This window comes from Melozone crissalis, unplaced genomic scaffold (genome assembly GCF_028551555.1).
Source record: "Melozone crissalis strain CALT ecotype California unplaced genomic scaffold, PUWL_Pcris_2 ptg000018l_1, whole genome shotgun sequence".
Lineage (NCBI taxonomy): Eukaryota > Metazoa > Chordata > Aves > Passeriformes > Passerellidae > Melozone > Melozone crissalis.
This window is the reverse complement of record NW_026535796.1, coordinates 25,511,431-25,524,061: the sequence shown is the minus strand read 5'-3', so window position 1 is coordinate 25,524,061 and position 12,631 is coordinate 25,511,431. Positions and strand designations below refer to the sequence as shown.

At 35.9% G+C, this 12,631-nt stretch overlaps 2 protein-coding genes across 2 annotated transcripts in view; one reads left to right on the top strand and one right to left on the bottom strand.

Annotated features, from left to right (window-relative positions):
- Positions 1 to 3,476, top strand: part of RYR3 (ryanodine receptor 3) — a 196,389-nt gene extending 192,913 nt beyond the window's left edge. Inside the window, exons 102-104 of the mRNA XM_054275545.1 lie at positions 92 to 192; positions 1,722 to 1,773; positions 2,560 to 3,476. Of these exons, the coding sequence (XP_054131520.1) occupies positions 92 to 192; positions 1,722 to 1,773; positions 2,560 to 2,655 (249 nt within the window). The 3' untranslated portion in view covers positions 2,656 to 3,476. The remainder of the gene's footprint in view (positions 1 to 91; positions 193 to 1,721; positions 1,774 to 2,559) is intronic.
- An 87-nt stretch (positions 3,477 to 3,563) lies between these two features.
- Positions 3,564 to 12,631, bottom strand: part of AVEN (apoptosis and caspase activation inhibitor) — an 85,008-nt gene continuing 75,940 nt past the window's right edge. Inside the window, exons 3-6 of the mRNA XM_054275544.1 lie at positions 10,058 to 10,128; positions 6,502 to 6,597; positions 4,615 to 4,975; positions 3,564 to 4,005 (exon numbers count right to left, since the gene is read on the bottom strand). Of these exons, the coding sequence (XP_054131519.1) occupies positions 3,887 to 4,005; positions 4,615 to 4,975; positions 6,502 to 6,597; positions 10,058 to 10,128 (647 nt within the window). The 3' untranslated portion in view covers positions 3,564 to 3,886. The remainder of the gene's footprint in view (positions 4,006 to 4,614; positions 4,976 to 6,501; positions 6,598 to 10,057; positions 10,129 to 12,631) is intronic.

Sequence of the window (12,631 nt, the reverse complement as noted above, 5' to 3'; positions counted from 1 at the left end):
TTACATTTTTCATTGCTTTTGTTCACCTAGATTGTTACCAATTAGTGGTTTTGAGTTAAAATTAATCTAGAACCACAACTTTTGCTTTCAGACCAAATGCTTTATTTGTGGAATCGGCAATGACTACTTTGACACAACTCCACACGGCTTTGAAACACATACTTTGCAAGAGCATAACTTGGCAAACTATCTGTAAGTACATTTTACAATTGGAATTATGATAAAGAGACCTTTCAGATGTAGTGTCATTTAGGTGCACATATTGCTGAAAATCTCAAGCCAGAAATCTAGAAAACTGAGGAATATTTCCTCTCCTTTGGGGTCTCCCCTCCTCTATTCCATACTGATTGTTACCTTCAAGGTGCTCACCTTACACATGAGGTACCTTAGTAGTATAAGACCAGAAGGCACATCAGCTCCTTATTCTGCTGGGAGAAAAGCCAGATATGGGGAAGGATAGGGAACAGTTTAATTAAGTTGCTTTAGTTTGGAAGTTTTGGTTGTGACTTCTGGTGGCTTAGTAATACTGATGAGACCAGAGAAACCTGGCTTCAATTTTAAAAAAAAGAAAACCCAAACCAAAACAAAGCAAATAAAGGCACTTGTAGAAAGTTCTTCAAAGATAAGCTCCAAAAAATAGTTAACTCCATTCCTATAGTTCTTTAGTGGCAGTGGAGTGTTTTGAAACCTTGAAGCACTCAGGAGCTGCACATGTATCAACTCCCTGTATCCCTGTTTGATAGACTGTATCAAACTCCCAAGAGAGTGCTCTTCCACTTTCATTAGTAAATGAGGACATTAGTGTTTCATTAATAAGAGGATATTAAAAAAGTTATTCTTGTTGCATTAGTTACTCATACAACAAAGATAATGAATTATACAAGAATTGCACCAGTAGAATGAAAGGAGAAGCTGGTGAAATCTTATAGCAGTCTGGCTTTGGAATACTGCATCTGAACTTCTTCTGGTTTTACTGGTCTGCAACATCCAAGCTTTTCTTACTGTATCAAACTGCTTAGTTATTACATGGGAACCTCTAATTCACCGTAAATTAAAAATGGCCATTTTCTTCATAATGGAATATATAGTGAACATCTTTTTATCAGATTTCCCTTTAATTAGACAACTGTTAAAATCAGTGTACTTTCCTTCCTTCACAATGAAAGCACATAGCCTCATTCCAAATTCCCTGCACCAAAACTGACCAATCATCACTAGTATTACGTCTAAACAGACCACAGTTGACTCTCTACAGTCTTCCTAATTAGTTGAAGCTCTCAACATTTGACTGAGCTCAGGTGCTGGAGAAGGACAGGCTCAGCCTATCAGCTGTATAGCAGCAGTGCTCAGAGCTCCTGGTGCAGTTCAGTATTTACCACACTTCTCACGCAGTAGCCATGGTAACCTCTTCCAAGGTGACATGTTGGAGCATATGTGCTCAGAATTTGGCATATGTCTAAGTCAGGTATTGCTCCTCACACTGAAATGAAGGAAATGCTAAATTGCATTTTTCTACTTCTACAGATTTTTTATCTGCTAGCACTTTCACAGGAGCCATGCTTCAGGACAGAATTTTCTCCCTTAAATTAAGCACTTTAGATGCCTAGTAGTGTCATTGCTTTGCTGGTTGGCATTATTTTCCACACATACCCCAGACTAGAAAAGGTCAGGCAGAGAGATCATGTTTCTCCATTAATACCCACTTCATGTGCTTGTTTCAGGTTCTTCTTAATGTATCTAATTAACAAGGATGAAACTGAACATACTGGCCAGGTGAGTAGAAAATAAAACTTAGGAAAAACCATTAAGCTTATCTTTCAACATGTTTATCTTCTCAAGCCTTGTAGCTGTGTACCAGCAGGTGGAACTGATGTACCACTGAGAAGTGTGGATGATGCCACTCTCCCCAAGAGGCTACTGCCAGTGAAAGAAAAGAAGGGTTAAAACAAAAGGGAGAGGGGAATGTTGCACTGCTTCACTGCAGAGGACTCTGTCAGAAGTCAGTTAGTAGTAATCTTACTGTCATCTTAGCTCTGAAAAGAAAATGCACCAGGTGTAGTTTATTGCCAAGAGGCTTAAGTAGTTAAGCTACTATATTGATAGTCAAAATCTAGATGTATGTGTAGATAGATAGGCATTTGGGTGACCATATACTAGCATTGTTAGGCCCTAAAGGTAAACAAATAAGAAAATAACTAGAACTTAATTATATCTTCTCTCTAATAAGAAGCTCTTAGGCAAATGCTACAGAAGTACCTTTGTTTTCCATTCAAAGCAAAATACATTTGCTTATATACGAATTTGTCAACAGGTTTGCTCTGATATAAAGAGATTAATTTAAACTTTGATATTTTACTAATAGAGCTTAAATTTCAGTTGTACTGAATTAAGAGAAGTATAAAACTCTTATAAGCATTATCGAGTTACGATATCTTGAATTCCAGTGTCTATAAATTCTACTCCATGGTAACAGGCACAATATGTGGTTATTGTTAAAAGTTCATCTACAGCACTAACTGCACAGTGACTGGTAAAATAAATACTCTTTCTCATTTTCAGGAATCATTTGTGTGGAAGATGTACCAAGAAAGATGTTGGGATTTTTTCCCGGCAGGGGACTGCTTCCGAAAACAGTATGAGGATCAGCTTGGCTAATATCACAAAAGAAATGATTTATTCATGAACTGCTAAGATCCAGTATACAAAAAAAAAATCTGTTCTTTTCACGGCATAATTTCACAGCTTGTATTTGCTTTAAATGTCTTCAAAGTTCAAGACACACATAAAATTTGACACTATTTCAGAGGCTTTTTGTACCTACCAATATGAAACAGGTCTTTTGTTGGAATTCTAATTAGCAAAAACTATGCCAGATTAACTTAAGCCTTCCAGTTCAAAATGGCCTAAAATTATAACAACTTTTTAACTACATCATTAACCTGGTGTTTGGCAGTACAGTTGAAAGGGCTAAAAGGCATCTTAATTGCACATCTGACATTGAAGAACTTGAACATCAGAGACTGTACCTCAGAAAAATAGTTCAACTAACTGCTGTCCAGTTTTTCCCCACAGTATTTGCTAGTGAATGTATCAAGATACAGTTTGAAAAGCTTTAAGCAGTTAAAAAGAAATCATTTTCAAACACTTTGTCAACCTTGAAACATTAAAGTGCCTTAAAACCTCTGTAGACATAGCTATGCAAACTTTTTGTTAGTGTTCTAGATGAACAGACCCATTAACTGTATTGCTTTTCTGTCTTTCTGTATCAAATTGCACTTAAAGTTTGTTTATATACTACCTTCAATAACAGCTTATTAGATGCTGCTGTTAAAAGACATACACTGTATGAAAATGAACCCAATTTAAATCTTAGGCCAAAATAAAACAATGCTCTATGGTCACCTGCAAGTAGAAGTTGCTAGGATTATGCTTTTTTTTTTTTCTTCTAATAAAAAGTGCCCACTGCAATAAAGTATTATAAACCAAATATAACTGTTGCTGTCTTGTTTCCCATTTTTCTACAACACAGAGTTTTTTGACAATGGTAACTAAACACACATATATTCATTGTTCATCCACAGCTTTATTTTAAGGACTACATAGAGCAAGTACAAGCTGAAATAACTGTTCTACTTCTGCACTGTAGTCTGCTTTTTTAGCAAAGAAAACTCTATCACAACTTTTAGACCTTTCTAATAATATCATTTGTCTCCAACAATTTTCAATCTTATCTAAATTCATTTTGGTTGCACAAAATTTTAAGTGCCAGCAAAGAAAAACAGGCATTTGGCAGATAGATAAAGGAAATAACAAGGAGATAAAGAAAGATTCAAGTTTCTACATAATGTTTGCTATATTCAATTATTCATATGAGGAAATTTGAGCTTCAGGCGATCATGCTGTCCAGCCAATCTTCAAGCTCTTCTTCAGTAACATCTTTGGATGTACTTAGCTGCTGCTGTGATGATGTGCTCTTCTCTTCAGGCATATCTACTTTTAAAGGCTCTAGAGAAGCAAAAACAAGAAGACTGAAAATCTGGAAAGCAAGCAATACTACCTCTGTCTTATATAATTTTGCTTTCAATGCACAACTTATTTAAACATAATCTCTCCTTCCTGAAGAATAGCAAGTCATATTCCAAAAATAGTTTCCATGCTAAACTTTATCTTGTAAAATCAATGCTAGTGAAGTTTGAAAGTAGCATTTAGGAGAAGCCATCAGAAATAGTTGTCAATTCTTCTCTACACTATTAGCACAGTGAACTAAAAGTTGATGCAAATACTTTATCTTCCCTGCAATAAAATAGCAGTACTCTCTAGCAGAACACTTTTTTTTTAAATTTAAATTTTTGCTAAATCATAAGCCCAATGCTGTTTTGCAGAGGAATTTCACTTAATGTTTACAGTGAACTGACAATGGTAAAACTTCAGGTTAGTGAGGAGTTAAAACTGAAAATGAACAAATGGGCCAGAACACAGCCCCAGATAAATGAAATGCAGTCTGACAGAAATTATGATAGCAGCACTGTTGACTGGCTAATCAAAAATTCAAAAACACCACCAAAACAGAGACTCGTGAAAATTAAGTAAGGTCATGCTGGAGAGAAAACTTACCATTTTCCTTACAATCCATTTGCAAATCTTTCTCAGTTGATATGCTGCAGGATAATGTACCTGACACAGGTCCATTTTCTGTATTAATGGGAGCCTCTAGATTCAGGAGACGATCTAGTTCTTCATCCAAATGGTCAGTGTCTTGATTTGATAGTGGATGGACTCTTTGAAATGATTCTCTTGCATTTGCCCTAGAGCCATTTTTACTCCCAGGTTGTGATGGAGTAACAGAATTACCAACAGGATGGGAGACCAGCCCGGTTTCACTCTGAGACAGAGACTGCCGGAACAGCTGCTCTCTCTTCTTCCCATCTTCAAAAATTTTAGATTTCATCTGTGGGATCTCTAGAGGTGTTGATGCCTATGAGTACAAGAAAGGACTTGAGTCCTTATAATGATTATCTATTATTACTATTCTGTCTAATTCGGATTATAATTCATACTTGCTATACTTGATAAGGTACAGGAAATTTGAGCAGAATCAAATTCAGAAGTAAAAACAAACTAAAGTTATCTTGATACTTTTGCAATAGCAAATGCAAAATACAAACTCCTTTTATCTCTTATTACAGAACATGAGAATGTATGCTAACACTAGCACTGACAGAATCATAGAATGGTTTGGAAGGGACCTTAAAAATTACCTCTTCTAAGCTGCCTGCCAATGGAGGGAACTTTCCACAAATCCAGATTGCTCAAAGCCTCATCCAACCTGGCATTCATTGAACACTTGCAGGGATAGGTAGTCCACAGCTTCTCTAGGGAAAGCTGTTCCAGTGCCTCACCACTCACAGTCAAGAACTTCTTGATAGCTAATCTAAACCAACCCTCCATTAGCTTAAAGCTATTTCCTTTGTCCTATCTCTACATGCCCATGTGAAAAGTCCCTCTCCAGCTCTGCTCTGTAGGTACTGGAAGGTGCTTAAGGTCTGCCTGGCACCTTCTGTTCTCCAGCCTGAAGAGCCCCAACTCTCAGTCTGTCTTCACAGGAGAAGTGCTCCAGCTCTCTGATCAACTTTGTGGCCTTCCTCCACACTTACTCCAAGAGGTCCATGTCTTTCTGTGCTGGGGACCCCAGAGCTGGATGCAACTCACCAGGTGGGATCCCACAAGGGCAGAGCAGAGCAGACAGTGAGAATCACCTCTCCCAATCTGATGGCCAGGTTTCCTTTGAAACATGCTGCACATGGCTGAGTCATGTTGAGCTTTTCATTCACAAACATCCCCAAAGTCCTTCTCCCTAGGGCTAGTCTTAATCCTTCTGTAAGGGCCATACTTTTCTTTGCTTGGACAAATGGAGCCTTTTAAGAATTTTTTTTATATTTAAGTCTCACTGGCTCTTCTTCTCTTACATTAGTATTTTCTTTTTCACAATTTGAAGGAACACTTTACTAATATTATTGCTACTCTGCCACTGGTGAATAAATGACACTTTCTTCACCTGTACAATTGACAGTTTTACCTCTAGGGATTGATTCATGGAGAAAAGCATGTTTGTTGATATTAGTTATGTAGAAGATTAAATCACAATTAGTATACTTAGCAGGAAGAATGTGAAAGCACTTACAAAATTTCGGTGCAAACTTATAACAGCTGCTAACAAGAGAAGCAAACACAAAAACAGTGCAATCATTCCATGTCAAACATTCTGATACTCAATCTCAAATCTAATATACTGCACATCCAGAGATTTTGTTTAAGGCCAAATAGGCACACAAAATGTGTCAATAGAGAGGTATCTTTCATTACATGCCACTTGACACACCTGTCTAAATTAATGCATTTACTTATATAATACAGTCTACTTCTGTTTGAAGACTAATCATTCTCACACACATTATTTCTCCTAAAATGGTTGCATTTTCTTGTGAAATTTCACAGCATTACCTGCACAAGGTCAGCAGCTATATTCAGCCTCAGATGTAGAGGCAATTCCTGAAGGGCCTGGACCAAAGACTGGCAGTCAACAGAAAGTGCAGAAAACTGAAACATAATTCAACATATAAGTATACGTGTGGAAAAAAAAAAAAAGCCACAACAACCAACCAAACACAAAACCATTCACCAAATCAGTTATTACATTTTCCTGTCACATACATTCAAGGAATTTAATGAAATGCACAAATTAATAGTTTAAAATACACTTTTATGAAGCAGCTTGTGGCTAAATAATAACATAAAAACACCTAAAATGCATATAATCACTTAAGGTTAAAAAACAAGGTATAAATAGAATGCTCCTTAGACAGTATCTTTAAATTTCAAATAGGAAATAGTTCAGGAAGTTGACAATGGCACAAGAAGCTTTCCCAACTGAAACATCTTCTGAACTGTGAAGGTTTCATGCAATGTGAAATGCCATTATTTAATGAGTTGCCACTACTTCCTAAGCAATCATCCCATGCAGCTCCTGTGCAGTTAAATTTAATGTCTCAACAGAGGCCTCTTCATACTTCCCCATCTTTTCAAATGTTTTGATACTTCCAAAAGCAACAAAGTATATAGTTACAAACACTTCTAAAATGACGCTGGAGAAAGATATGCTACTGCTGCTAAACGAGATTTTATTACTGTGACAGGTATTGAAGTTGCCATTTCTCTTGACCCTTTTTTAAAAAACAAAATCACACAAAATGGACCAGCAACATTTGTAGTTTCTACAGAAAAGACCAGATTTCAGTAGTTTCAAAACAGATTTCAAGCTCAGAGTACAACAGAACATTCTGAACACGCTCACCATGGATAAACTGGCAAAGATAAATCTGATATCCATCAAGTATTTTAAAATCTGACAACAAAATGCTTAAGTTCAGTCTATGCTCTCTGTCTGTATTTTCATGGAAGTAGAAAAGTTGCTTCCAAATCTCACTTTAAGAGACAAAAATTTGTCCCTCTCAATATGATGTAGACTAGCACAGACATTTAGAAGTCCAAATACTCATAAATTAGGAGAGTTTTGTGACATATCATCAGAGATTTGTCAAAGAAATTCATACTGCTTCCAAAAGCCAGTCAACACCTTTTAACAGGCTCTTAACACCTGCACATGAAGCAAGAATGAACATCAAAGACATAGCGTGTTCTGACAGTATATTTAGAAAATTAAAATAAATTTTAAAAAGAAACAATGCAGCTGATTCAACAGTTTCTTGTATTCAAATATAGGTTCTGGTATCCTTTAATGAGAATAAAAGGACTAAAAAAAAGTAATTGATGTAAGACTTATCTTCTGTACTGGGAACTTCACTTTACAATGGATTAGTGATCACCATCAAAAATGATTGACTGGTGAAAGTAACCTCACAAAGTCTTCAGCAAATAATTCTTATTGCCCAGCAATGAACTAGATGTTCAGAAAATACAGTTATTTTGACAGATACTAAGGATCAAAAGTAGCTTCTGCACAGTTGCAAAAGACAAGGAAACTGTTTGAATGTTGTAACACAAAAAAATTCTACAAAGTATAATTGAATAACAAATATTTAAGTGCATTTTGAGGAGCTATGTATACTTGCAAAAATATTAACAAGAATGAACATAGCAAATGAAGGTAAAAAAGTGGAGATAGGGAAGAGGAGGAAATGTTGAGGATAAAGGAAAAGGGGAATTTTGAGAAATAACATAATAGAAGAAGGAATCTGATATCTAAGTAGAGACTTCTCTAAAAGTGGTGTTCTAATAAAAAGCAAAGGGACAAAAGCAGTACTTAATAGATTATGAACACTTCATGGCACATAGCATTATTTGCTCAAAAGAATTGTGGAGGCATACTTTGTTGCTGGAATTACCATTTTTTATTGAAAAATCCAAATGACTAATAACTGTGCTTTTTCAATTGTAGACCATGATATGAATGAGACCATGATTTTTATTGCATTTTATCAATATGAAATGGAGCAAATGCAAACCTACTTTTTGTGAAAATGAAAGACAGTATTCTTAATAAATTGAAATTCTGTTATTGTTGATGTCACTATAACATTTCCATTCCACATTTGAAATGGATGCTTTGCTAGTGCTTTCTACAAAAGATGGAGAATGAGAAATATCTAATAATTCTGCAACTAGTTCTATGTCTTTTCTGCTTTACTCTGTTTCCTCATAACCAATATACTTCAGTTTAAAATTCTTAATCCTGTACATAATGTGTAGACAGGCAAAGAACTAGAAAGAGGTGAGTTAAGAGGCAAAGGCCAGGAATTTGGCAAATGGTATCTCGGATAAAAATTGGACTTGGATCTGCCTTACAGGGAAAAGAAAGATGGGTCATAAAAAAACATGAGATACCAGGCTGAAGATCAGAGACAATGTGGAAAATTAGATAATGCTGTGAAACCATCTGGGACAGGATTCTGGATTAAAATAAGAAATCAAAGGAAGGGTAATGGTGGCAATATGTAGCTTCAGTCTGCTCACAATGGCTTTAGCCATTCAGGAATTAATTATTGTGTTCTAATCACCTAAATGCTATAATGAAAATCCTCTGAGGAAATTAGGAAGAAATTAATATTTGAGATATTGACACCATCCTGCACACTAGGAATGGAAGAACCGATAAGAAAAAATAGTAACTGAAAGCCTGTGTTCCACTAAAGAAACAAGTGGTGGTTTAGACAAATGCTGTATTTGGGTTTAGTTCCTCACTTTAATTTGACTTTGCAACTCTAAAGTATCTTTAAATACCACTTCCCAGGGAATAATTATTGTAGTATTTTAGAAAATAAATAGCAAATCTTTAAAATTTGAATACATGTGGATGTTACAAAAGACACTCAAGCAGAGTTTCACAGCAATTTTAAGAAAAGCCTGGAAGACTTTTCTTAAATATATTTTGCAAAAATTTAGGTGACTTGGATGAGGAGGACAGCTGCAGAGATTGAGACACTTTAAGGTATCCTGATAGAAAAAACAGGAGACTTCTACTGCTACCCTCCTTTTTTTATTCAAGCATAAAGAATTCATATACAATAAATCTAGTTGGTGTCCTAATTATATAGGGCATGACATTTCAACCAGAGGATATGAGCTGTTATTTGAAGGAACTAGAACGCTTCACAGTCCAACATATGAATATATTCCTACAGGTTTTGTTATAGTCATTCTATTAAACTCTTTTCTCTTGAATACAGCTGAAAAAGGAAGGCTGAATTCCTGTGTCAGTAAAGCAAAGAGACAGTCTTATTTCTCTCCACTGGAGGGCTTTCTTATTCTCTCCTCCCAACATAACTTAAAACCAAGCCTGAGGCTTTGATTAGTCTTCAGTAGCAAAAAAGGACAACGCCCAAGGACAAGAGCCTCCAGCATTAGAGAGAAGTCGATAAAAATATACAAAATAAAGAGTGCTATTATTGTATTAAGAATTTGTTGCTGAAAGAACAACTGCCTAGATATTCAGTCCCAGGTGATTATCTATATAAAATCATTTAAATGATAATTCTGTTACCTGCTTTTGGCATATACTTTCTTTATCCCATTCTTTCTCATCAGCAAATCGAAACTGTGTAAAGGAATCTCCTAAGGAAAGGAAACAAAAAATATTTATATATATTTTAAAAAGAATAAAGATGTTTTTCTGAAGTTCCCAACCCCAAATAAGTAAATTCAAGAAATAAATCTCACCTCTTCAAAAATTTTCAGTTAATATTAATGCTGATTGTATTCACAATATTAAACTTATTTGTGCCAAACTTCTATAGGTCTTTTAATCACTTATTGCAAAACAGCACTAAAAAGGGCAACCAATACAAAACTGAATGATGAGATGTTAGGTGCCATGCCAACATGCAAGATTTTCATTCAAATGTCCAATCTGGACAACATACTAGGAATACACACAGTATTCATGGCATGAATGTCTTATGAACAGCTTTGAAAGTTTGTACATAGATTTTCCCTTACCAACATGGGAATATTTCTAAAAATGGATTATAAATATTCTTCTAAATCACTTTGTACAAGCCAAATAAAGATTTCCTGTTGTCTGGTAGCTATAGTCTCTCTGTTCCTACTACTCCCTCCTCCAGCACATCATCAGAAAAACACACTGAACCCCAAATTCCAATTCATATGCAAAAAGGACTGAATTAAAAGAAATCCTTCAATAGGATTAATTAAGTTAAATACATAATTACAGAATCTTCTAACCTATCACATTCCTTCAAGCCAGTAGAAACTTTTTCTTACTATCCTTTTGCCTGAAATATAGTATATATGCAATATTTATGCAATAACAGTCCTATGCTGTGTTACAGAAGACAGACCCACAAATTTATTTACTGAAATAAACACACAAGAACTCCAGTAACTCAAAAAAATAAGTAAGGTCTGTGACAGAGGAAACATGAAAGATTAGGGTTGCAGGAGATGACTGAAAGGGGATCTCATCACTCTGTAGGCATCTGAAGGGAGGGTGTCAAGACACTCTCCTTGGTGGCACAAGCAATAGGACAAGAGGCAATGGGTAGAAACCGATGCACAGGAAGTTACACCAACACATGAGGAACAGCTTCTCTCCTGTGAGCACTGGAACAGGCTGTCCAGGGAGATTGTCCAGAGAGTAGTGATATTCAAGAACCATTTGGACACAATGCTGTGCCATGGGCTCTGGGACCACCCTGCTTGAGCAGGGAGGTTGGGCCAGACGATCCACTGTGGTCCCTCCCAACCTGACCCATTCTGTGATCATCTGTAAATCACTGGCATTTATTTCAGCAGCTGGCTGAGAAGCCAGAGCTCTCTCTAAAAGAGAATGAATGCCCTAGGGGAAGTTTTCAATGGCTTTACCAACAATTGATCATCTAGCTTTAATTCGGCTCTTACATCCTAGCTGCCATTCATACTTTTGATGATTCCTGAATCATGCCCTTAATCCTGCATACAAAATCTGAACACATAATCTGCCTTCCCCAAAATGGTTTCTTTTACATTGTCTGCTTCTCCCAAAATGTAGGAGAGTGCAACCTTCCAGCAGTTTCACTCAATAGTGCAAGCATCAGCTGACTTCTGTTATGCAAAAAAAAAAAAGGAATAAGCAGCAAAATGGCACAGGAACTGGCTATTTCTTTGCCAAATAATGAGAAACAACAGATCTAATCATCCTTCAGGTGGAATTAAATTTTTTTTTAATATCTAACATGCACTTCTAGTTCATTGCACTTCAAGTATTGTGATTGAGTATGCAAATATAGTCATATGCTAGCAACACTGAGTACCTGGCATGTCCACCATTATCATTTTCAGTACCATTACAGCAAGAAAGTTACCTTCTCAGCTGCATATTTGTATAAATATTTAAGGCCATTTCCATGTCCAGCTTGAATATGTATTTCTTTGTTTTCAATTGCTTTATCTAACATGGCTCAGCAGCATTGTGGGGATATAGAACCTTGCCTGATCAGCTATGTTTAGTTTACATTCAGCATCATCAGAGATAAATGTTTTGAAAACAGCCCCTAGCAAACAGTACAAGTGCCAGTAATTAAAAATAAGCACTGAAATTAACAATTAGATATCTAATAAGGTGGTTAACTTTACAAATGTTCAGTTCATACAGTAAAAACATCAAGTTTCAAGCTTTTTCTAGGGATGCTCAGCAATGTGGAAAAATAAGACTCTATATCTTTACGCATCTATCTGCACATGCAAACACTTAACTTGAGCACTCACAGCTGTCTCACTACTGACTCACTACTCCCCCTTCATTGCTCAAGAGGAAATAAATGCCTCTTTTTCAAAAAGAGTACTGTTAATACGTAATAACTAATTCTGAAAACTAAAGAAATAAAAATATTAGTCTCCTGATTTTAAAATGGGTATGAAAATGTGCAAATTAATGTTTTAACAGATAATATTTTAAAGGCTCCATTTAGTTCCATTTGCAAAGAAGTCCTACCAAAACCAAAATGGTCCTCAAAGTCTTCCTTCCAATATACTTTCTTCCAATACTCCCAAGACTGCTCTAGTTATTGCTCACACTGCATCAAGGAGGACATAGGTTTCTCTACTCTTATAAAATAAT